Raw genomic sequence first — 23060 nt, forward strand, 5'->3', positions numbered from 1 at the left:
AGAGATAATCACAACGATTGTTTCCAAAGAAGATGCAAACCCATAGAAATAGAGGTGAATATATCTGCTTCACATGGACGTTTCCCTCTTTATATGGCTAAAATTTTAGGAAGTATGCCTATAATGTATTTTTCAAACAATTCACTTCAAAAGATTAAAAATGTCAAAATTTAAAGGTTTATTGTTTGTGAAATACTTTATAATCAACTTAAGACTACCAGTAATTCCATTAAAGCAATAGGAAGCTACGATAGATGAGCCTTTTTGCTTTTAAAATAAAAAGGAGGTCTTCCAATTAAACCCCAGACATGCATTTATCTCCAATTCTTACAGGAAAGCCTACAAAAATTAAAATAAAGGTATAAAAGTTATAAACATACAAGGAAACAATACAGAAGGGAAAACAATAGGAGACACAATACGGCAGAAAATTTTGGGGGGATGAAAACTAGATAGAGTAGTAGCAACGAATTAACAGAGAAAAATAAGCTGATGTTTAAGTGACAGTGGATCCATGCTCAGGAACTGGGGGCAGTGGGTGGAGGTAGGGGTAATGGGTGTGATAAAAACAGAAGAATGGCTGATAGTCCGCGTAAGAAGCAGTTATTAGACCTCTTGGTCCCCTCGCCAGCTTATGGAGGCAGGTGACTGACACTAACACGGACAGTAGTTTACTCCCTGAAAATATTAAACCAGAGAGGTCCCGGACTCTGGAACACTGGCTAACACAAAGAGCTTGTCCTGGATAAGTCTACATACTGAATGCTGGAGCCCCAAAGACTATTCCTACATTCTGCTCCAAGAATACTGGCAGCAAGTTCTTACCCCATACATAGTCAGAGGATTATTAACAGTCTTCTCTAGAAAAGATATAAGTTCCAGAAGAAAGTCCTATAGAAACTGACATTTGGACATTTCCCAACAAAAGCACCAACTCTCTTGATTCTTCTATAGCTGAGCTCACCAACCAGTAAACCCTGGGCTCATGCTGGGATGCTCAATCCATTCTCTAGTACTTTACTTGTAAATATGAGTGGACAGTGAGGATCGCCATGTACTAAGGAAGGCCTCCAACTGGAAAGACTGAGGCCAAAGCAAACAGCAAAAATGAGCTCAGAAGAGACTAAAACAACGCAGAGTAGAAGAAAAATTTAAGATGCCTATAATTAATTCCCCAAAGAGAACAGATAGCGCATTCGTGAAACAATAATAGGATCCCAAGAATAAAACAAAAGAACAAAAAGTGTCCTTCAAAATTAAAAAATATGAAGTCATATATTTTTAAAACTCAATTTAAGGGCTAGAAATCAAAGAACTTTCCCCAGAAAGGTGCCAGAGAGAGAGAAAATTAGAGGGAAAAAAGTTATGAAAATAAGAGGATCAATCCAGAAGATCTAACAACCAATTAGCAGAAATTCCAGAAAGAGAACATAGAAAAAAAAAAAAGGGCACAAAAATAATCAAAGATATTAAATCCAAGAAACCAAACAACGTGTCTAGAAGGGAGGAACGTGAACTTCTCACTGGGTTGAGAGAGCCACCCCGGGCTCAGCGCAGGGAGTGAGCACGCCGCCCCATGCATTGCACTGCAGAGTTTCAGAACAGCAGAGATAGAGAGACGAGCCCAAAGGTTCCAAGGGGTAAAGAACCAGAAACCAAAACAGCACTGGGCCTCTCACTGGCAAAAAAAAAAAAAAAAAAAGAAACAATAACTTCAAATTTCTGAGGGAAGATTATTTCTAACACACACATTTATACTATATTAGTTTCCCATGTCTGCCATAATATCACTACCACCAAGTGGGTGGCTTAAAACAACAGCCATGTAGCGTGCCACAGTTCAGAGTGTGGCCAGGCCCCCCTTCCTGAGGGCTGTGGGAGAGAAGCGCTTCTGTGCTTCCTCCAGCTCCCAGGGGCTGTCGGCACTGACTCGTGGCTATCACTCCAGCCTCTGCCTCCGCTGTGACACTGCCCCTTCTGCTTCTGCCTGTCAGATCTCCCATGTGTCTCTTACAAGGACACTTGTCACTGGACTTAGGGCCCATGCAGATAATTCAGTATGATCTCTTCATCTCAACATCCTTAACTTAATTACATCTGCAAAGACCCTTTTTCCGAATAACGTACATCACAGCTTCCAGGTATCAGGAAGTGGACTTATTTTGGGGGCCACCATTCAACCCACTACATATATCTAGCCAATACATCAATTAAAAATGAGGATACCCAAATCCGTTCCCAGAAAGCTACTGGTAAATGTAACCTCATCAAAATGAGGGAGAAAGCCAAGAGAAAATAAGACATTTAGTCCAAGAAACAGAGACTACTGCACAGGGAAGAGGCAAAGGGAATTCCCAGGACAGTGATAAAGCCAAGTCAAAAATAGACAGTGCCTAGCAGGTAAAAAACAATCAGTCTGGATTGCAGCAGGGTGACCATGAAGAAAATAGTACTGAGAAGGGTTTAAGAGTTCTTTTGAAGAGTGTAGCAAGCCTTTGGTGCATAAAACGAAGCAAATGTTAATTCCAGGAAAACAAAAACTGTAAGGAAATAAATAAAGAAAATAATATTATCATACATTACTTGGCTTAGCAGTGAACAATGTTTACATTGAATACTGATTTAGCCAAAAACATGAATATACTATACTGGAAGGACCGAGTATGAGATGTATGGGGTCAAAGGAATGTTAAGAATGCCAATTCTTTACCTTCCATAAAAGATAATATCTAATATTGATAACAAAACAGTATAAATATTATTTAATATATGGAGGTAAACACTAGAAGAAAGATCTATTACCTTGGGGCGAAGGGACAAGACAAGGGGTAGAGGGGGATGGGGAAGGGTACTGGCTATTTTATTTAGTCATAGTTCCCTTTTGGAGTGGTGTTCCTATTGTGTTGAAAATAAAATTTAAAAAAAAAATTTAATGCAGCAAAAATGAAAAGGTTCTGAGAAAAGTAACTTGTTCAGGGCCATAACATAGCTTCACAAGTCTTCCTAAGGATTCAAAAACAGACAAACAAATCAACCAACCAACCACACACAACAACAAGAGCACTCCTGAGGTATACTGACAGTAATGGACCCGACCTCTATATTAGATTATTACCACTCTACCCAGCTTTGCTTAATATAACACGACTGGCTCTTGTCTGTTTTGAACTTTAATGTCACAACCACCGGATAAAGGGGCTGAAGATATGAAGGTCTTTCCAGATTGGTATCCTGACAGATAGCTGCCAGTGAATCCAGTTTATATGTGGATGGACTCTAAAGATTTCACAATATTAGAAATAAGAGATTAAAAGCCTGTGTTCTGAATACCATTATGCTCAGAAAAGAGACACCAATGAGCAACTTCCATAAAATCTCTTCTGTCAGACTGTATGAGGAGAGAAGGAGCATTTATTAGGCAAATGTGTAGCAGCAGTGGTGCTAGGATAAGGTGAAATAAGAGAAAAAGGGGAAATCTTATTCTCTACTTAATTAACGTCCTCCTTTATCCAGTCCATTAATATATGACTCATTTCCGAATAGTGTTTTGGCACACCAAACCTATTCCCACCTTGGCCTTCCCTCTTTCTCTTCAATTGCCTTAAAAGTCCACCTATTTCGGGGCTTCCCTGGTGGCGCAGTGGTTGGGAGTCCGCCTGCCAATTCAGGGGACACGGGTTCGTGCCCCGGTCCGGGAGGATCCCACGTGCCACAGAGCGACTGGGCCCGTGCGCCATGGCCGCTCAGCCTGCGCGCCCAGAGTCTGTGCTCCTCAACGGGAGAGGCCACAACAGTGAGAGGCCGGCGTACCACAAAAAAAAAAAAAAAAAAAAAAGTCCACCTATTTCAAATAACCTACATAGACTTAACTGATCTATGTCCTAAATGAATAATATAGGTTACTTTGAAATTCTCCCCACAGATGGGAATAGCCACTTAATTTATAGTCTATTGTACCTAGTGTAATTGATGATAACAGTCTAGACATACTAATTGAGAATTTGTATGTTGTCATGTTAATCTCGTTTACTTATCTACTTGAGATCATGTGTCTGTCTGAATTGTAAGCTTTTAAAAGATACAAGGATAGGGCTTCCCTGGTGGCGCAGTGGTTGAGAGTCCGCCTGCTGATGCAGGGGACACGGGCTCGTGCCCCGGTTGGGGAAGATCCCACATGCCGCGGAGCGGCTGGGCCCTGTGAGCCATGGCCACTGAGCCTGCGCGTCCGGAGCCTGTGCTCCGCAACAGGAGAGGCCACAACAGTGAGAGGCCCGCGTACCACAAAAAAAAGAAAAAAAAAAAGATACAAGGATAGTACCTGGTACAAATAGGTACTTTACGTTTTTCCATAAGTATAAAATCAAAATGAAAACAAACATTTTTAAAAGAAATAAATGTGCCAGGGTAGCACTGGTGCGGGATAGGTAGTTCTAGAAACAAATTACTTTTAAAGCAAAGCCACTTTGGTTTAAATCTCAAGGAATTTTTGACCTTGTCTCAGATTAATACCATGCCTGTGATCACTGAAGTAGAAAAAAAGAAGGTCAAGGTCAAAAGAGCAAATGGTAACAAAGAAAATGCAATAATTCCACTGAAAAGAACCCTTCACGTATTTTCATAACTCATGAAAAAAGTAATCCCAAAGCAAAAACAAATGCTTCTATTAAAACTTACTTTGAAACCAATGAGGAAAAGGGGAAAAAAAGGTCTTTCCTTTTCCATTGCCCCATTAGCTCTGTCTCATCCAATGCTGCTGGATCTTTCTCCAGTTCTTACAGTAAAATATCATTACATCACAAGTGAGAACAGAACACAGCCTGTTAGACTTTTTAACTAAAAAGTACAAATCCCCAAACACAGTATTCATGTGTTCATAATTACTTCTGACAAACACTTTAAAAAGGCAGCACCAGTGTGCACCACATTTACATAAATATACAAAATTTGAGTCCTTTGATACTCAAGAGATCAGCAAAGTATAAACAGCTTAGAAAATCTTTGTCAAAATTAGGTAAAATGGCCATTTCATCAAGAAACTTGAAAAATACTTCAACACTAGGCCAGCATGAAATTCCTAAATGCTCTTCTTGCCAGAGTTCCTATTGTCTTCCCAAAACACAAACAAAAAACTTACGGAAGAAACTCTAGTTTCCTGATTGAAGTACTCTTTGTTGGCGACAGAAACCAAGCCATCAAATGCAACTATGTACTTTGCTTTAATTAAAAAAAAAAACACAGCCCTTCTGAGAGTAAAGCACATTTCAGAACCTTTCACCTGGTACAGTAAAAAGAAAGCTAGTGGGGTTCATAGGTCAAAGGGCTGGAGAAGCAGAGATTCATGCCAAAGATCATGAAAAGTATTTATGTTCTTCATCTCCCAAACAGCCAAGTATCATCAAAGCTGCCTCGCGCAAGGATGAATTCTCACCATATTTCCCAAAGCTCCAATTCTTCATTTTAGAAGTTGCACACCATCACAATTACCGCTGTGGGTAACAGTCTCAATGGAAGCTGTATCCCTCATTTAGTCTTCTACAAAATGCACAGAACGCAGGATTTCAGATAGGAGAGAGACTGCTCTGTCTCTAAAAAATTCGCCTGACTCTACTGGTTCCTGAGTTGTAACAACATCTATAACTGGCAACTTCCATACTGAATAAGTCACCATGAAATTTAAGAATACAAACTTTTAAATTAGGCTGTGGGCATGTAGACATTTTAATAAAATCTGAAAAAAAAACCCTATAATTCTATAGTATGCTTTTTCACCTCAAAACTCTAAGAGCTGACATCTGATGCACTGAATACGATCTAACGGTCTTACCTGTTTGGCTTTCGAGTTCTTCCCAGTCAAGCTTTTCTCATTTGTGCTTCCATCCATCCCTCTGAGAACACTGATGAAATCTTTCTTGGAAACAGTTGATATCAGCTTAGCACGCTTTCTAATAGAGCCTCCAGCTTCTTTAACCTTTTCATCAACGTTCTTTTGATGCTTTTGAACAGCATTAAATAATTGCACCACACCCCTATAGAACATAAATGACCAGAGCAATGTAGTTAAATAACAATTACACTAGAACCCAAACTCTGAGGACAGAAACAATGTATTTTCACTGCTCAGAAAAGAGGCACTAATTTAATAGGCACTCAAGTGAAAAGTGTTGAATAAATCTGAAAAGTGAGCATACATTTCAATGAATGAATATAAATTTCTGAATAGAGAATAAATATATGTGGATTGAATTGTGATTTTTTTTCAGCTTTAGTCTTTCTAAATCAACTTTTGTACAACTAGAACTAAGAATCAGAACTAAGATGTTTTAACACAAACATCTACTTCTCAAAATATAAAGGCTTTACAGTGTAAATGGAATGAGCACAGCCTTTACAGTTAGCTATCTAATCATTTGATGCTAGGAAAGATTTTCTGGATCTCAATTTCATCTGTAAATGGGAAAAACAATACTCAAGAAGCTTAAAAAGTATTCAGCTATGTTATCTGCAACTCTTATAAGACTAATTTAAAAAAAAATTTTTGAAGTACTTTGTGCTATAGTTAAACTCACTGAAAGATAAACTCTGAAGATTAAGAACTGTCATGTCCACTACAGTAGCCACGAGCCACACGTAGCTAGCGAACACACAAAATATGGCCAGTATGAACTGCAATGTGCTCCAAGTTTAAAATACACACTGGATTTTGAAGACTCAGTATGAAAAAGAGAATTTTAAAATCTCTTTAATAATTGTTTTATATTGATTACATGCTGAAATAATAGTTTGACTATACTGAGTTAAATAAAATATTATTTAAATTAATTTCACCTCTTTCTTTTTACTTTTTTCAATGGGGCTATAAGAAAATTTTAAATTACACACGTGGATCACATTATATTTCTACTGGACAGCAATGATTTAGACCATTAACATCCCTTCCAGCTCTAAAATTCTATAACCTATTAATTTTCCTGCTCTAATCATCACTGGAAGAGGCAATCCGCCACAGGCCCTGAGCATCCCTGCACGTTCTTGCTGGGTTCTTCAAGAATGCAAGGCCCCAACTGCTCTTTACCCAGGCCATTTCTCAGGGTTGTGTTTGCAGTACGCAACCTTGAAAGATGAGGTAATGTCTCCCCCCGGACAAAGAGCAGGTTTGTTACCATTCACCATAAAAGCAATAGATTCCCAGGTACAGAGTTCCTCTCCTGTAACACAACCCACCACAGGCACAGGCATCCATCTAGGGCACCTGCGCTGCCCCCGTGGGACACAGGGAACCAGTGGGAACGTGAAGCTCTGGCTACTGCTTTTGCCGTGAGTAACAAAGTCCTTTGTCTCTGGCCCACAAGCCTCTTGTCTCCTGCCAGCATCGAAGAAACTTTACCAAGCTGGCTTATTTGTTTATAAGGAGGGTAAAATTCCATACCCTTCACAGCAGGGCTGGGACCAAAGTGAGGAGAGTGAGATGTCCAGGGTATAAAATTTAAGGAGGCACTTATTCTCTGGCACTAATCCTGCACTCTTCTAAGCTCTGCATGGGTATTAATTATTTAATTCTCAGAGAAATCCTATAGGATAGGTATAATATTCTCTCCTTTTTCTAAGGAAAAATAAACTGAGACAGAGAGAAAGTAAGTAAATGCCCAGGGACACCCAGCTAGTCAGTCAGTGTGCTCGGATAGGTTAGCAGTCTGGCTCTACTGCTCACTCTCTTACCCACCCAGCCTCACTGTCTTACTGTACAACACCCAGATGGATTGTTGTAGGCAAACAGGACATTTAAGGGAATTCCACTAAATGTGATTGCTATATTCTTTAAGTAGCAACCCGACTGTTACCTCCACCGTGGAGACTGCTGCAAGTCCCCTACAGTCTCCCATCATATGTTCCCAACACATCAGACGTACCTTTATTTACAAAGAGACTAGAACTCCTATACATAAGTGGACAAAGACCATGCAGCAGCCACCAGATTCTATTTATCTTTGAACACAGAGGGCAACAAGTGAATGCTTGGTGCCAATGGTAAAAAAAATGCTGAGTGAAAGGACAGCACAAAGCTGCTATAATGTGTAATCTGTTACGTCATATAGTGCAAAGTAACAAAAATAATCATCTAGTGCCATAATTTAAGACAAGCATCCTAAGAGAAATGCAGTAAGAGGTCTGATTATACTGTTCTTGTGACTATAAAATACAAGATGATATGAAATAGGTTCAAACCAAATATCCACTTAGCACGTTATATTCTTGCCTCATGAGACCTCCAAAATCTGTGGTTGAATCCAGTATTAAATAGGCAGGCTGAGACATAAATCACTTGGCTCTGAGAAGGCAGACCTTAAGAATCAAATCTAGTCAGAAATGGATCACTACACAGCTTTAGAGTACTTATTTTTTAAAGGGCAAGAACACTGTCTTACCTCGTTGCAATTCTCTGAAGATTTCTCTCTGTTTCTTTGTCTTTGACAACATCTGGCTTTACTCTGCACATCATTTCCCATTCCCGCTTCTTATCAAGCTGTGTTATAAATATTGTTATGTGAAAGAATATTAGGCATTTTTGAAAGTGCAGCACACTTTGATATGATACTCTGTGAAAGGACAAAGGTAATAAATCATTCTGGCTTAGTTTGTCATAGGGACTTTCAAAAACCCACACTTTCAGGGGTTCAGCTCAGGGAGCCTGTGGTTAGCACTCCGAGTGTCATGTGAGAGGCACCAAGTGAGTTGACGGCAGGCTCTCTGACAGCAGGGGCCTGGAGAGCCGCCAGCGCAAAGAGCCAGGCAGGACAAGGCAGGGTGTGAGCAGCCACATTCCCGCCCTGCCATCACCAGATCCTCGGAGGGGAGCATCAGCAAGACTCCAAACTACCCTCTTCCGTAACCACAAGTTTAAATACCGTTTCTCTTTATTTTTAGAAACTGACTTCCTCAGCAGTCAGAACTATTAAGAATTTGTATCAGCTTTGAAAAGAATAGCGTCATACCCAGATATACTCCGTTTATACAGTGACTATTTTTCTTTTCTCTTATGGCACATCTGACCAATATCCTTGCCAAATAGGGCATATCGGTCACAAACTACAACAAATTGATTCTTTGCTATAATGCAGAAATAGAAAGGGATCAGGAGATAAGGAAATCCCAAAGACAACATAATCTAATTCAAAACTTTTTCCGGGGGTATCCCAGTCTCAGGTACCTGATTTGATACACGGCTTCTCCAGGTCCCCTCCTCGGGCCAACCTATCACCAATATCAAATATACTGAATATGATGAACTAATCACCAAGAAGCTGATGAACATCAAAACCACTAAGAACCAGTGGAAAAAAGTCTCCTTTTATCTTTTCCTTTTCTCCGTTCATTTAATCTCTCATTTTGCACTAATAAAAACATCTGATCACGGTAAAACCAAATCTTGCTATCAAGATTACTCTGATTCCTTTTTAAAGGAGTAGATTCTTCCCCAAATCATGTAATTTATTTTAACTATCATGAAATTCATTATCAGACTATGCCAGAAATAAAAAACATCTTACTTTTAAAACAGTTGATTCTTAATTTTCTATTGTACCCAGGGGATAACAGGCATGCAGGATCCCAAAATATTTTTTAACTTTGAAATGTACTTTTATACTTATGATTAGAAATAAGTAGCCAATATTCTGGAAACCAGTAATATTTAACATTAAAAAATGATGATAATTTACATAGACTCTACCCAGAAATATACACTCAGAGTGTTTGTGGCTGCTGTGTTGTGTTTCTGGTATCCACACGTGTGCTTTCATGCATTATGTGGACAGTACCATCTCTAGCACTCAAAGGTTTGGCCTAGAGCAGAGTTACAGACTCGTTTCTGTTGGCTTCAAAATGCTGTTCTCTCACTGGAACATGAGAACTACAGGTAATTAAGGATTAAAGCCTCTTCTAGCTTTTGCCAGATACAAAACAAAGATTCAAATTTTCAATTGAAAAGCTATCAGTACGATTTAGAGATAAAACTGATCTTAAATAAAGTACGGTGAGAATATCAAATTAATAAAAGAGCACGTTGTTTCTAAGAGCAACACTTGAAAAGTTCCATCTTTATATGGCCCCTTACAGAGAGCCAACCAGTATTAGGAACAAAGAAAACATTCATCTTGAAACAAGATAAGGGGATGGTGAACTTAAAAGGAAATAAATGCCATTGAAATCTATTTTTCTTTCATTTTTACCTATAACATAACTCTTGGAAATGAGTACTTTTATATTGTCAGTACGATTGTAGAAAGTTATTTTTCTCTCATTAAAAAATAATACCTATTTCAGTAACCAAATATTTTTAGACACAGAAATACCTCATCAGGGAATATAAAACCTTATTATTCTTTCTCTACCTCCTCTGTAATACACAACAGCAAACTGAAGTCCAACTTTTGGCCTCTCCCTTTCATTAGGAGGTGGCACTAGTCTAACTTCTTCCACCAGTGGTTTAACAAAAGGTACCAGGAACTCAAGTTTATCCAACAGTGAAACAGTTTGTTTGCAGAACTGCAACCAACCCCTGACAATGACATCATCAAAGATTTATACCATAAAACAGATTCTGAGCAAAAAGTAACTAACATGATTCTATTAGTTCAGAATTAATAAAGTTAGTATCTGGACAGCTAAGTTGAATAAGATATTCAAACCCAGGAGCCACTGTCACATGTATAACTACTTGATTTTAAAAGGATACATTTCCTTGGCATTTACATTTCTATTGCTTTGCTTAGATGAACAAAAAGTGAACATGCTCAACAGAATGATTCAGCCTAGATTTCTGAACACAACCTTGGTTATGCACCCTCACATAAAACGCAAGTTACAAACTGTAATGTTAATTGGACAAACACTGCAGGGAACAATCTGGTGCAGATAAGAACTAGACTAGACAACCTAATCTACAGAACAACTGGTAGGACACACCTGTTTTCTTTTCTCTAGCCTCTCTTGCTTTAACTTCTCTTTTTCCTTTTCCAGCTCTTTGTTTTTGACCAGAATGGTGGGTTTACTTTTAGGAGTCTTCTTGTTAAGGATTTTAGCCATGGCATCTGCCCAGCCCACATTAGTTCCAACACTAGCTTCTACAGCATTTTCACTGCCATCGTCACAGGGCTCAGCTTCATCCTCATTGTCAGCTTCTACTGCTTCTTCACCAGAGGAAAAGCAATCCTTTTCCGATCCACAGCTTCCTACAGAACCTAAGAGTAGAAACAAATTAAACTTTAAAACCAGAGGCAGACCTTGGCAAGGCCATGGTAAGACCCTGGAGGCCCTTCCTCAGGCTAACGGTTCTCCATCAGTCTCCATTCTTGCAAGAGGAGACTTTCCTGAGTCCCACAGCTGCAGTAATAGCTGAGAATGGCAGGACCCTCCATCCTACTGCCATCCTCCCCCAAAGACCTGGCCCAGCCATGTGGATGGGGAGGCCGCAGTGGCTTCAGCACCCAGGACCCAGGGAATAGAAAAAAATCCAACAGCCCCACCACGTCTTGTCATCAAGGTGGTGACAGACGCTGACATCGTGCCAGTGCAGAGGGTGTTCAAATCCCCAGGCTTTGTGTCATTAAACTACTTGAAGAGACTAATGAAGGTTACTTTAAAAACAAATAACAAAAAAAAACTTTAATCTGTCAAGAAAATGGTACAGTGCTCCCATGGCACAGAGAAGTCAGATTAAGTTCTCTGAGGGCTTTGGCCCAGATGTTTAAAATTCTGAATTTGTGTGCAGAAAAATCTAAAAACCAACTTCCTTTTATAGAATCTGCATATGACATTAATCAACTGGGGTGTTTCAACATTTTTGAAAAATAATCTAATGAAGTGATACGTGCCCAGGGTTTGACTGCACTGCTGGGTGACTGAGTGAAAATATCAAGCTCTGGGTTGAGGATACAAATTCGTATACTGTTGAATTTTTGCATGCAGAACCACCAAAACAAGCATATACAGGCTACCAGCAAACTACGTCATCATGTAAGATTCAAATGGCTGGAATCAGAGGAATGGCCTAAACAACAATCCAGTTGGTAACCTTACTCGAAAATCAAATTGCCAAGAAGCTCTGGGTACTTTTAAGTTTTGCAGCCTATCTCAAATTCTAAAGCTCACTGTACTTTAACAACAAGAACACAAGAGCCAGCACAGTGTGTGGGTAACTAAATGATCCAGAGCCTTCTGAAGAGCTTCTGCTTTGTTCTTCAGAAACCTATGGAACTATTAGGAAATACTTTAAAAGTAGTTTTATATCAGCTTATGGCTACGATCAAAGTGAAAGGAACTGAATGTGTAGTCAGCTCTTCAATTCTGAATGATCCCCCCTAAACTCTTGACTTTAAGCCATGAATTAAGAGAACTGCTGAAAAGACCTGACTTTTAGCTAGTCATCATTATATTTGCTTTTTGGTATTACTTTTGCATAATACCTTTATTTTTTAATTGTTGAGAATTCATGAAATAAAAGGATGGAAAACTAAACATTTAACATATTGAAACTAAACTTGTAACATATTAGAAAAAAGCAAATAAAAATATATAAAACAAAACATTTTATACACATATAAAAATGAGCCTCAAGCATAGGAGTAAAAAAATGAAGTATCTTCAAAAAATTAACAGAACGATACATAAACTAGAGTTGAATACACAGAGCAAAATAATACTTTATATTTTTAAAAATCATGATCTTAAAACATAAAGTATGTTAATGGTATCAAAAAATATTAAAGGAAATGATAAAGAAGCAAGAATCACTAATAATTCTACTGCCCTAATGTGCTGCATATTTCTTAATAAAGAGAAAGAATTTTTTAAAGAGAAATTAATTTGCCACGTATTTAATTTGAAGCCTCCTCTGTATCCTGTACACTGGGCAAATTTAAGAAATCTGAGAACATGACTAGGATTTGATATGCAAATCTAAGGTGATATAAGAAATCTTACTGCCTGCAATATAAGAAAAAGTATCTAAATTTTGCCAAACAAAAGCTGAAAGCACTATCATTCAATGAAAATCTGAGTTTCTGCTATATACCAGATTCCAGAGTCACATTATTTTTCCCCCAGAAGCATCTCCTAGGATCAGTGTTCCCTGGAAAGTAGGTTGAGAAACAAAGTTTGGAGAACGTAGTTAGCTGAAAAACATATATGTTAATATTGCATATGTTTATTCCTCAGTCAGCAGCACTAGACAGGCACTAATAACAAAATAAACACTGCTTTGAAAAGTACTTCTTCTAAGTAAGCATTTATCCAAATGTAAAGAGGCACAACAGCTTAAAAGTTTGTGTCAATGAAGAATCTCTGAGTGATTCAAAGCAGAAGTCTTTACTAGCTCCTGGTAAAATGTCAAAACTACAACACTGACATCTAGTGTTTTGTCCTGATGAATTCACACACAAATTGCAGCGAATTTCAGTTTCACCTACACTGTAAAGGCAGCCAAAGGCTTTATGGTTGTATAAGCCACTCCAATTCTCCATTTCTAAACCCTGGCTATTTTTCTTTGATGTGTTTCTTATCCAGCCTGACTACCACAACAGGCATGTGATGGACACAATAAATCCATGACGTTTTATAACACCATTTCATACAACCTGCACTTACCCCACCAATTAAAAAAAAAAAATCCCAGAATAATTTACTGAAGTCATAGTTTTTATTTTATTATTTTTTTAAGAAGCTCTAGCTCAGAAGTTTTTAGTCACGCATTCACTGCCAATGGAAATGATGATATTTTATATAAATTTAAAATGCCAATTTAATGAGATCTTCCAGCATACTAAAAAACAGGATTTACTTCTAGGATACCAAAGATAATCACTATCAGAAATTAGAAAATAGAACTGGTCCTTAAAAATTTACTATAGCCTACGAGGACGAGATTTTTTGAATTGACCATGAACTGATACTTAAAAGAAGTTAAGTGGATGTAGATAAGCAAAAAATTCCTTTGAAGTCGTGTGTGTTATTTTAAACATTAACTCTAATTCTGCATTCTATTTTAAAAATCTTGAAATTAAGGAAGGGCTACAAAGAATGCTTATTGGAAGTAATAACTCAAGGTTCCAACAGAACTTTCTGCATTCATGGAAATGTTCTATTATCAGAGCTGCCCACTAGCCACCAGCCACAAGAGCCTACTGAGTACTTCAAATGTGGCTAGTACAGCTGAGTCACTGAATTTTTAACTTAATTACTTTAAATTTAAAGTGACTAGTGGCTATCATATTGGACAGGGCAGGGTTAGACCTCTGAGATAATGAGGTAGACACAGGCATTTCTCCATCTCTTGCTGCCTTTTCCCCAAACTCCCACCAGCCTTTCAAACTTGCCATCTGTCCCTGATCCCAGATATATGGTTAGCTGCTGGCAGAAAAGTGAGCTATTTACCTTAGCCTTTGGAACTGGGATAAAGTTTTTAAAGAAGACTCGCAGTCCTTCAATATTTACCAAGTAATCGTGAATGAAGACGAAGGAAGGGGAAAATGAAAAATCAAATTCCCCTTGAAGAAGCCAAATGTTTAGTAGGATATATAAATCAGTTATAAACCAATTGTAAAAGTTGGTTTTACAATCTGTAAAATTTGTAAGTGTTCTTCTAAAAGAAAAACAACGAAGAAAAGGGTGATTGTTTAGGGGTATCTTTTACAAAGATGATTTCAAGTTGTTTCTTAAAAGTAAAGCAAGAGTTTGAATGACAAGAGAAGGAAAAAGGCCAAAGAAATAAGTTTCTACAATGAGGCCAACTGAAAGAGGCAGGGGGCAAGATCACTGAATCTAGAACCAAAAACATCCTAGATTTTGTATTAAAATTAAAACTCTTATTGTAATCATCATTATTATTGACATTCCAGGCAGAAGAAACCAGCATGTCCAAAAGCATGGGAATGTTGAAGAAGGTAAGATATTTATAAAATAACAAGAAGTTCACACTGGCTGAAACTGGAGATTTGGGGATTGGACGGTAAGAATTGGGTATGAAAAGCTGGTTGGTTTACATAAATAAGCTGGTCTGATTTATCATCCAAGAAATAAAATATACATCAAGCCCCAAGTTCTGCACTATAGGTGTGTACTTCCAGTAAGTGGCCAAACTGCGAGTGCTTTTTTCTCTTACCACCTACCTCAAGTCCTTACTTTTAAAAAAGTTTCTCTATTGGATTAAGAAGGTTGTTCTTTTAAAATACAAATATCATCTGGGAGCATTAAGGCTATTGGTTAACCTTGATGTTACCTCACACCTTTAGAATTTACTCTAAATCAAATAGAACTCTCATAAAAATTTGATTGAGATCAGATAGCAGTGGCTAAAGAGTAAAGACACAGAACTCAGGGTGCCTGATTCAATCTTAACTCCAGACACACATCTATGTGACTTTTCTGAAGGTTTTTATGTTCTCAACCTTAATTTCCTTGTCTGTACAAATGGCAATAAAATAGTATCTACTTCATCGGGTTTTGTGATAATTAAATGAGTTAATATATACAAAGCTCTTAAAGAGTGCCTAGCCCATAGTAAATGTTTACATGTCAATTACACACTACACACAGGACACAGACAATGTGGCTGTGGAGAAGAGAGGAAATAACTCGGGTGGCTGGAATCCACAGGACATGTGAGGTGCTGAATGGGAAGCTTTAGATGATCAGTTACAGCACAGGGGTTAAGAGCTCAGATTATAACACTAGGCAGACTTGGCGCTATGTCCTGTTTCCATTACTTCCTACCAGTGTACTCTTGGGCAGGTTACCTAATCCCTGTGTCTCTGTAAAATGGGAATAAAAACAGTACCTACCTCACTGGGTTGTTATGATGATTAAATAACACAGGAAAAGCACTTAGCACAGCCCTGGCACACAGTAGGCACTAAAGAGATGACAGTAACCAGAAGACAGACAAAGATACTAAGAACCTGGGAGCCAGAGCAGGGGGGAATCCCAAAAGCTTTAAAAAGGATGCCAAAAAACAGTGGGGAAGAGGGAATAAATTTTCCTTCCACTGGAAGCCAAGCCACAGTCTTGGCTATCGTCTGTAACCCATGCACCAGGCATTCATGGTGAGAAGCCACCTTTGACTCTATTTCAGAAGTGGTCGATGTCTCCATCCTACAGCTTTCCGAGCACTCTAAAACATGTGTTTAGGGCTAGGTGCTAGTTAAAACACCTTTTATGCGTTATCATTTAATCCTCACAATACTCTTTGAGTTGCTATTATTATTCTATTTACAAAGGGAACAGTTCTCAAGCTTAGAAAAGTTAAAAAAAAATGTCCAAAGTCACAAAGTTAATAAGGTAGGATGATAGGGCTGTTGATTTCTAAGGCACTACAAAGCTTTGAATCAAATATTCAGCTCAGGCTAATGTATACTGAACTAATGCAGAAAGTATTCACGAAATAGCTTAATAAAGCTTGAATTAAAAAGGAATTTCTCTCTAGGCCACAGTTAACAGAACAGCCATTGCTCGCGCCCATTCTCATTTCGCCCCTAGCTATGCAGAGCTCTACAAAACTACTGCTCCCCACTCCAGGTATAAATCATCTGTTCCGATCATGTCATGTGATCTTTCCTGCCCATTAGTACTTAATTTAGAATATTCAAAATTGATACTTGAAAACTTTTTAAAAAAGCATTTACCTCTAAAAAAAAAAAAATGAAGTTACCCCAGGTTTCCATAAAAATAACCAAAAATAAAATGAAAGTTGTACCACAGGACAAACTATCGGATGTGATTACTGTGTGCTATCTGGGCAAGCTAGAGCAGACAGAGCCTGGAAGTAGTCTGTTTCCTGAATCTGTCCTATAAATTGCTAAACCACTCAAGTAGGACTATGATATACTTCATTTCTGAGGCATGTTCCTTTGCTATTTAAGTAACTTAAACGATGAAGGAGGCTATAAGTTACAGTTTGATGAAAAGCCCATTTATCTGCTAGGTTATTACATCTTGAATACTGTTTTGTAGTTTATCAAAAATGAAGGGATAGCTCCTAGGGCCTTCTAAACCGATTGTTATCAAGTCTTGTGTTAGAAGTATATGGCCATTTTTCAAGTATGTAACCAGATAATTCAGAAAAAAATGAAATTACCATTCCTCCCTACTAGTTTATAGGCATATGGACACATTCTATGAGGGAGGGGTCAATCACTTCATGGCACTGGACCAAGGCTTTTTTCACTTGGGTTGATTCACTGACTACAGAGCTTTTTTTTTTTTTTTAATAAAGACTATTAGTTTAAGAAGCAAGTAGGTATTGTGTCTAAACCTCCAACAATGCATAAATTCCATAAATCTGAGTAGGTCAATGATAACTCAGAGGTAGAGCTTATCATACTCCTCTTTATAATACTTGATATCATCACCAGTGTTCTCATTTTTTTCACCTGAGTTGATTTACTGACTGGGAAGGCTGGGTGTGCCTGTGTTTTTTATTTAGACTACAAACTTAAGAGCGAAGTATACATTGTATCTAAATCTCCAACAAGGTATCAATTCAATAAATCTGAGAAGTTCCAGGTTAACTCACTTAGGGGTGGCATCCTCTCCTTTATAATGCTTGACATTTTGTGTTACTCTAACGTTGACTATGGCATTTTACCTTTCACATACCTCTGATTCGCGATCATCCGCAATTTTACTATGACCAGATTTCAAACCCTACTGAAGAGTATTACAATTTACCAAAACTTCAGCCGGAATCATTTTGCTACCATTCAAGTTTATATTACATACAACTTCTGCTAATTTTTAACTTCAGTTAAAAATACCTGGTACATGAGAAAAGAGTGTAAAAATCCCATTAAGAGAGGTTTCCAATTTATAATAAATGGATATTGAGTACTACACCATGTTTCAGGATTTATGCCAAGTTCTGAGACACAGCTGTAACCAAAGCTTTCAAGGTCTCTCCCCACAGAACTAGGAAACTTCTGCAAAGTCTGACAAATAATACTTAAGAGGTTTACACTCATAAAAGCACAATTTTCTACCTTTCTTATACAATGTGTCAAAAGAAATTAAAGCCAGATGATAAAAAATAAAGTTAAAACAACACATGGGTTATACCTGTGTGTTTTCTATGGAATTTAAGTAGCATCTTGCTAAAGGAAGTTGCTTTCAAATGTTGATAAAAGGCACATCCCTATCAATTTTTATGAACCAATTAAAATTCAAAGATAAGTCTCTAATTCAATTTCCTGATAAAATGAGCTGGTACACTTTAATAACAAGCCTATAATTTGCTGATTCCTCATGCATCTGAAGTCAGCTTCAATCATCTGCCTCTATAATCTCTCAGAATCCATTCTCTATAAATTTTTGATAACTTAATAGTTCTGCCAAGGCCACATGTACACAAATATCTGAACTAGAAAAGCTGTTTCCATGGGTCACTTTTTCCAGAAATATCTGATTTCACAAGAGGAAAAAAATCAATTTCTTATATTAAATAGCAAATTCTGAGTTAAACCAAAGGAAAACGTCCCATCCAAAGGACCTACATTACTGAATTTATTAAATAAAAGGCCCTTTATTATTTATGCCTATTGAAGAAACACATTCTAAATCCTGAAAGAAACAGCAGAGGGAGACAACTAAGTAGAAATCTAAAGGACAGAGAATCTGCTTACAAGAAAGTGAAGAAAAAAGAGCAGCTGGTAGGACAGCATAAGCGTGGCTAGGAGGGAGGAGAGCAAATGTGTTCACAGAACGAGGAGTTCAGAAACTGTGACACCAGCGAGTTGGGGGGGCGACAAGGTGTGAGCCAAGAGGAGTGAGCAGCCGTCAGATCGTGGAGGCTGGGTATGCAGACTGTCACCAGTTCACAATGATACAGTCCCTCCTGCTCATTCACCGGCTTCTGTATTTGGGAAAATGAAATTATGAATTCAGCCTTGCAAATATTAAGTGTGAGGTATCTATGGAACAACTAAGCATAGACAACCCATAGTTGTCAAATTCACTATTATTAATCCTGAATTCTACCACAGATACATGACTAAATGATTAGGTTATGGAGTGAGAAGGGCAGAATTAAGAGACAACATCCTGCAACTATGGACTGAACAGTTTTCCACTGGGAGGCATAATGGAAACAGTATCTCCAAGCCTCTGTCTCCTCATCTGTAAAACAGAAACGCCAGCAGCTACCTTGCAGGGTTACCAGAGGAAATTCTAACCTTTTTTCTGCAGAAAGCTCCAGTTTATAAACACCACAGTTACCAAGGGCTGGAAGGCTTATTGGGTGGTCAAGAGATGGGACTAGCAGTTTTGTAAGTTCAGAAAAAATGTCATGATCATTAATCCAAATATTTATGAGTAGGTGCCTGTGCCAAACATTAAATGCTTTACATATATGAGCTCATTGAATCTTTGCAACAATCCTGAGGAGACACTTATCACCTCCATTTTAGGGATGAGGAAACGGAGGCAGCTCACAGTAAATAAGCAGTACAAACACAGGGGCCTCTTATACAACCGAGTAAAAGTGATCATTCATTTCTAGAGATAATACATGGATATTAGGAGAAAAGAAGGAAGGTTGGAAGAAGTGGGGAAGGAACGAAGACTACACAGTTATAAAGAGCAGAAGGAATGCTACAGAAATCTGACCACAAGAACACCCCTTAGTGATGGAACCTTCTTGAGTGGAAGAAAAATGTGTCTCAACACCAAGGTTTCCTCATACCCAATCTTTCTTAAGATTCTATGCCCCTGCTCTTTTACTTTCCGGAGAGCTTTTTTTTTTTTTTTTTTTTTTGATCATCTCTATCCTCCTGGTTCCTCAACCGTATCAGCGGAATCAGGGGTCAGAGTAAAGGCTCTAGAGCAAATTTCAATAATGGTTGTGTCATTTACCAACTTGTTAATCAGCTTGTGCATTGGGGGAGCAAGATAAAACCTCTCTGTGTCTCAGTTTCTTATAAGTAAAATGAGAATAATAATAACCCTGTCTCACAGGGCTGTTGTCAGAATTAAAGTGATACGTAGGGAGCTTAGAACAGTACCTAAGCTAATATTGTTGTTATTATTACCTATTTCCTCTAACAGTATAGTACTCCCAAAATTTATGGTACTACAACTTTATTTGGAAGTTGGTTATCTGGAAAATTGAATGCTTTCCTTCTGAAACACATTTCCAGTGGGGACCTTCTCTCTGTCTTCCTTGTACTTTCCTAGTGCAATCCCTAAAAGAGTTTTGCAATTGCCTGATTGTTCTGGCTCTCTATGGCAGTCACCATACAGTTAGCAGTGATGTTTATAAAGATGTGTCACCCTCTTGCTTAAAAGGTCTCAAGCGCTCCACACTGCCTACAAATGGAGAATCCTATTTCCTTCATACGGCAAACAAGGCCCTTTACAATCTGGCTTTATCCTGTGTTCCTAGTCTCAGTGACTCCTCTGAAGAGCTAGAGCCATAGGCAACAATTCACCTCAACCTCACCAGCCATGCATTTTAAGAAGCTGCATGCCACTGTATGTGTCTGAGACATGTGTCCTATGTCTGAGAAAACTGTCCTCTCCACCCCCAGACTTAGAAAGCTAAGGCTTCGATGAAATGACACCTTACTTATCAATATCTATTCAGCAAGAAAACGTACTTAGTACCAAAATGTGTAAGGAAGGCCCTATGAAAATAAAGATACATAAGACATCGTTCCAGAACTTGAACTTATATCCAAAAGGAGAGAGACACATTAAAATAAAATAATAATACAGTATATTATGAGTAATATGTATAAGATAGAAGGAAGCGATGCCTAGGCTGGGTTCTATAGGATATGGATTTCTCTGTCTCCATCCTCACCATTTTTAACTGGACCAGGATCATGGTAACTATAACCTTTATAATGAGCTCTTAATAATACTCAATACATTGTATTACAGTCCTGTGTTTAATATCTATCTTCCCTAAGACTGTAATTCTAGGGCAGGAATTTACTCATCCTTTGTATCCTCAACACCCAGAGGGTGACCAGAATATAGAAGAACACAATTGTTCATTGAACTGAATTGAATAATAAGGTCTCTATATTAGCCAAAAGTCTTCTTAACCCTAAATGTAATTGAACTATAATAGCAAGAGAACCCTAGAACCTAATCATATTTACAATAATGAACTGAGAAGTCAGGACAGCTCTAACTTGAAATTACCCAGTACTTGAATAGAGAAATCTACTTTCCACCTAAATCTGTAAGCAATACTGATATTCTGCTCCAAATGTAGTAGTATTTCTTTCTCTGACAACCCCACAGGAACTAGTCTATTGAGTTCAAAAAATATTGGGAGGTGTTCCAATCCCTGCTCAACGAATAGTCTGTTTTCCTTAACTCCTTTGGCAGGAGACAAGGATTCTAATTACCTAGGGACTGCAGTAGTATATAACAGTTTCTTCTTCTTAGTCCTGGAAGTCGAGGTTTATTCACTCATTTACTTAAATATCTGCGAAGGATCCACAACACAGCAGGCACTATCTTAGGCACTGGGTACAGAGGAGTCTCTCCTCTTATGGAACTTACATTCCAGCTGGGAGAGACACACAGCAAATATACAATATGTCAGAGGGTTTGAAAGATGCTGAGAAAAATAAAGCAGGGTAATAAGTCAAAAAGTGAAGGCAGGGAGACACGGAGAAGAGTAGTGGTGTACATTAGATAGGGCGGTCAGGGACAAGTCTCGCAGACAAGGCATTGAATCAGAGACTGAAGAAGTGAGAGAGAGACAGCCATGCAAGCATCTGAAAAGTATTCTAGGCAGTGAAACCAGCAAGTGCAGAACCCATGGTGTGAGAGTTATGTTTAACATGTAAAACAAACCACGGGATATCAATGTGGCTAGTAAGGGGCAGAGCAGAGTGGCAGATGATGAGAGAGATGCCTGAGCTAGATCATACACAGGCTAAGGACTTTGGATGTTATTCTGAGATGGGTAGCCACTGGATCATCTTGAGCAGATAACTGACATGATCTGAGGTACATTAAAAAAGAATAGGTCTGGCTGTTACAAAGCTCTAGGTAGTACAAAGGAGCGATCACTGGGCAGTAGTAAGTCAGGGGTCGTCTGCGACCCCTTTAACCTAAAAAGCTAGTGCCAAGAAAGATGGTAAAGAGTAGGAGCATGGACACATCATGGTTGAAAGCCTTAAAATATATTTCCTTCCTTTCAATAGCAAACGTCTCTGAGAGAGTTATCAACTGCTACTTTTATTTATTCTACTTTAACCACCTACTCTTCTTTCATTTACTATCTCATCTCTAACTCCCCAACAGATGCACGCACCTACCGCACAAGAAAATTCAAGTATACCATCCTTCTTCCTCTTTCGGCCTTTTGCTCCTTGCTCCATATGAGAACGAACTCGTTCTTGTAATTTCAAATATCCCCCTTCCTTTCGTCCCTCGCTACTGTAAGCTTCTTTTTGCTGCTATAAGCAGCAGCAGTTTCATCTGTTTTAATTAATTACAGAGACGATAAAAATGTCTAATAAAAGACCTTGGAAGCTTTAACACGCAACAGGGACCCTTCCCTGAACACCACTTTCCCAAGCCTTCTCAAGCAGCCAAAGTCGCGCCTTCGCCGTCCCGAGGAGACGAAATTCGGGCGGCTAGCGGCAAATGCGTTCGCATCCCCTGCTTCCCGCAAACTCATGCCGGCCTTTCCTCTGAGCAGCCAAACTCAGCCCTAGTACGTTACCTTCATTATCGGCAGCATCTTTGTCCTTCTCTTCCAGCTCCGATGCTGCAACCGGGGATACCATTTTCATCTTCCCCTTCTTCTTTAGTGAATTTTTCAGCTTTTTCCCCGCACTCACACGTGACTCTCCAACGGCCGCCGCCATGATTCCTAACCGGAAGCGTCCCGTGAGCGTTGCGTCCGGCGGTAACACAAGAGACTTCGGCATGTAGTTCCGGTGATACAAGGTTCCGGGCCGGTGCCATTTAGCCGGGAGTTCTCGGGCTGGAGGCTCACAGTATGGATTGGAAAGAGGACTGATTGGTTGTCTTTACGTGCTATCTGCTCCAGT

The 23060-nt window shown here is 38.7% G+C and overlaps 1 protein-coding gene across 1 annotated transcript in view; it reads right to left on the reverse strand.

Annotated features, from left to right (window-relative positions):
• RRP15 (ribosomal RNA processing 15 homolog) overlaps positions 1 to 22889 on the reverse strand; it is a 46091-nt gene extending 23202 nt beyond the window's left edge. Inside the window, exons 1-4 of the mRNA XM_079697333.1 lie at positions 22730 to 22889; positions 10963 to 11237; positions 8424 to 8521; positions 5825 to 6026 (exon numbers count right to left, since the gene is read on the reverse strand). Of these exons, the coding sequence (XP_079553459.1) occupies positions 5825 to 6026; positions 8424 to 8521; positions 10963 to 11237; positions 22730 to 22874 (720 nt within the window). The 5' untranslated portion in view covers positions 22875 to 22889. The remainder of the gene's footprint in view (positions 1 to 5824; positions 6027 to 8423; positions 8522 to 10962; positions 11238 to 22729) is intronic.
• Between the last annotated feature and the right edge of the window lie 171 nt (positions 22890 to 23060).

Source organism: Hyperoodon ampullatus, assembly GCF_949752795.1.
Source record: "Hyperoodon ampullatus genome assembly, chromosome: 2".
Taxonomy (NCBI): Eukaryota; Metazoa; Chordata; class Mammalia; order Artiodactyla; family Ziphiidae; genus Hyperoodon; species Hyperoodon ampullatus.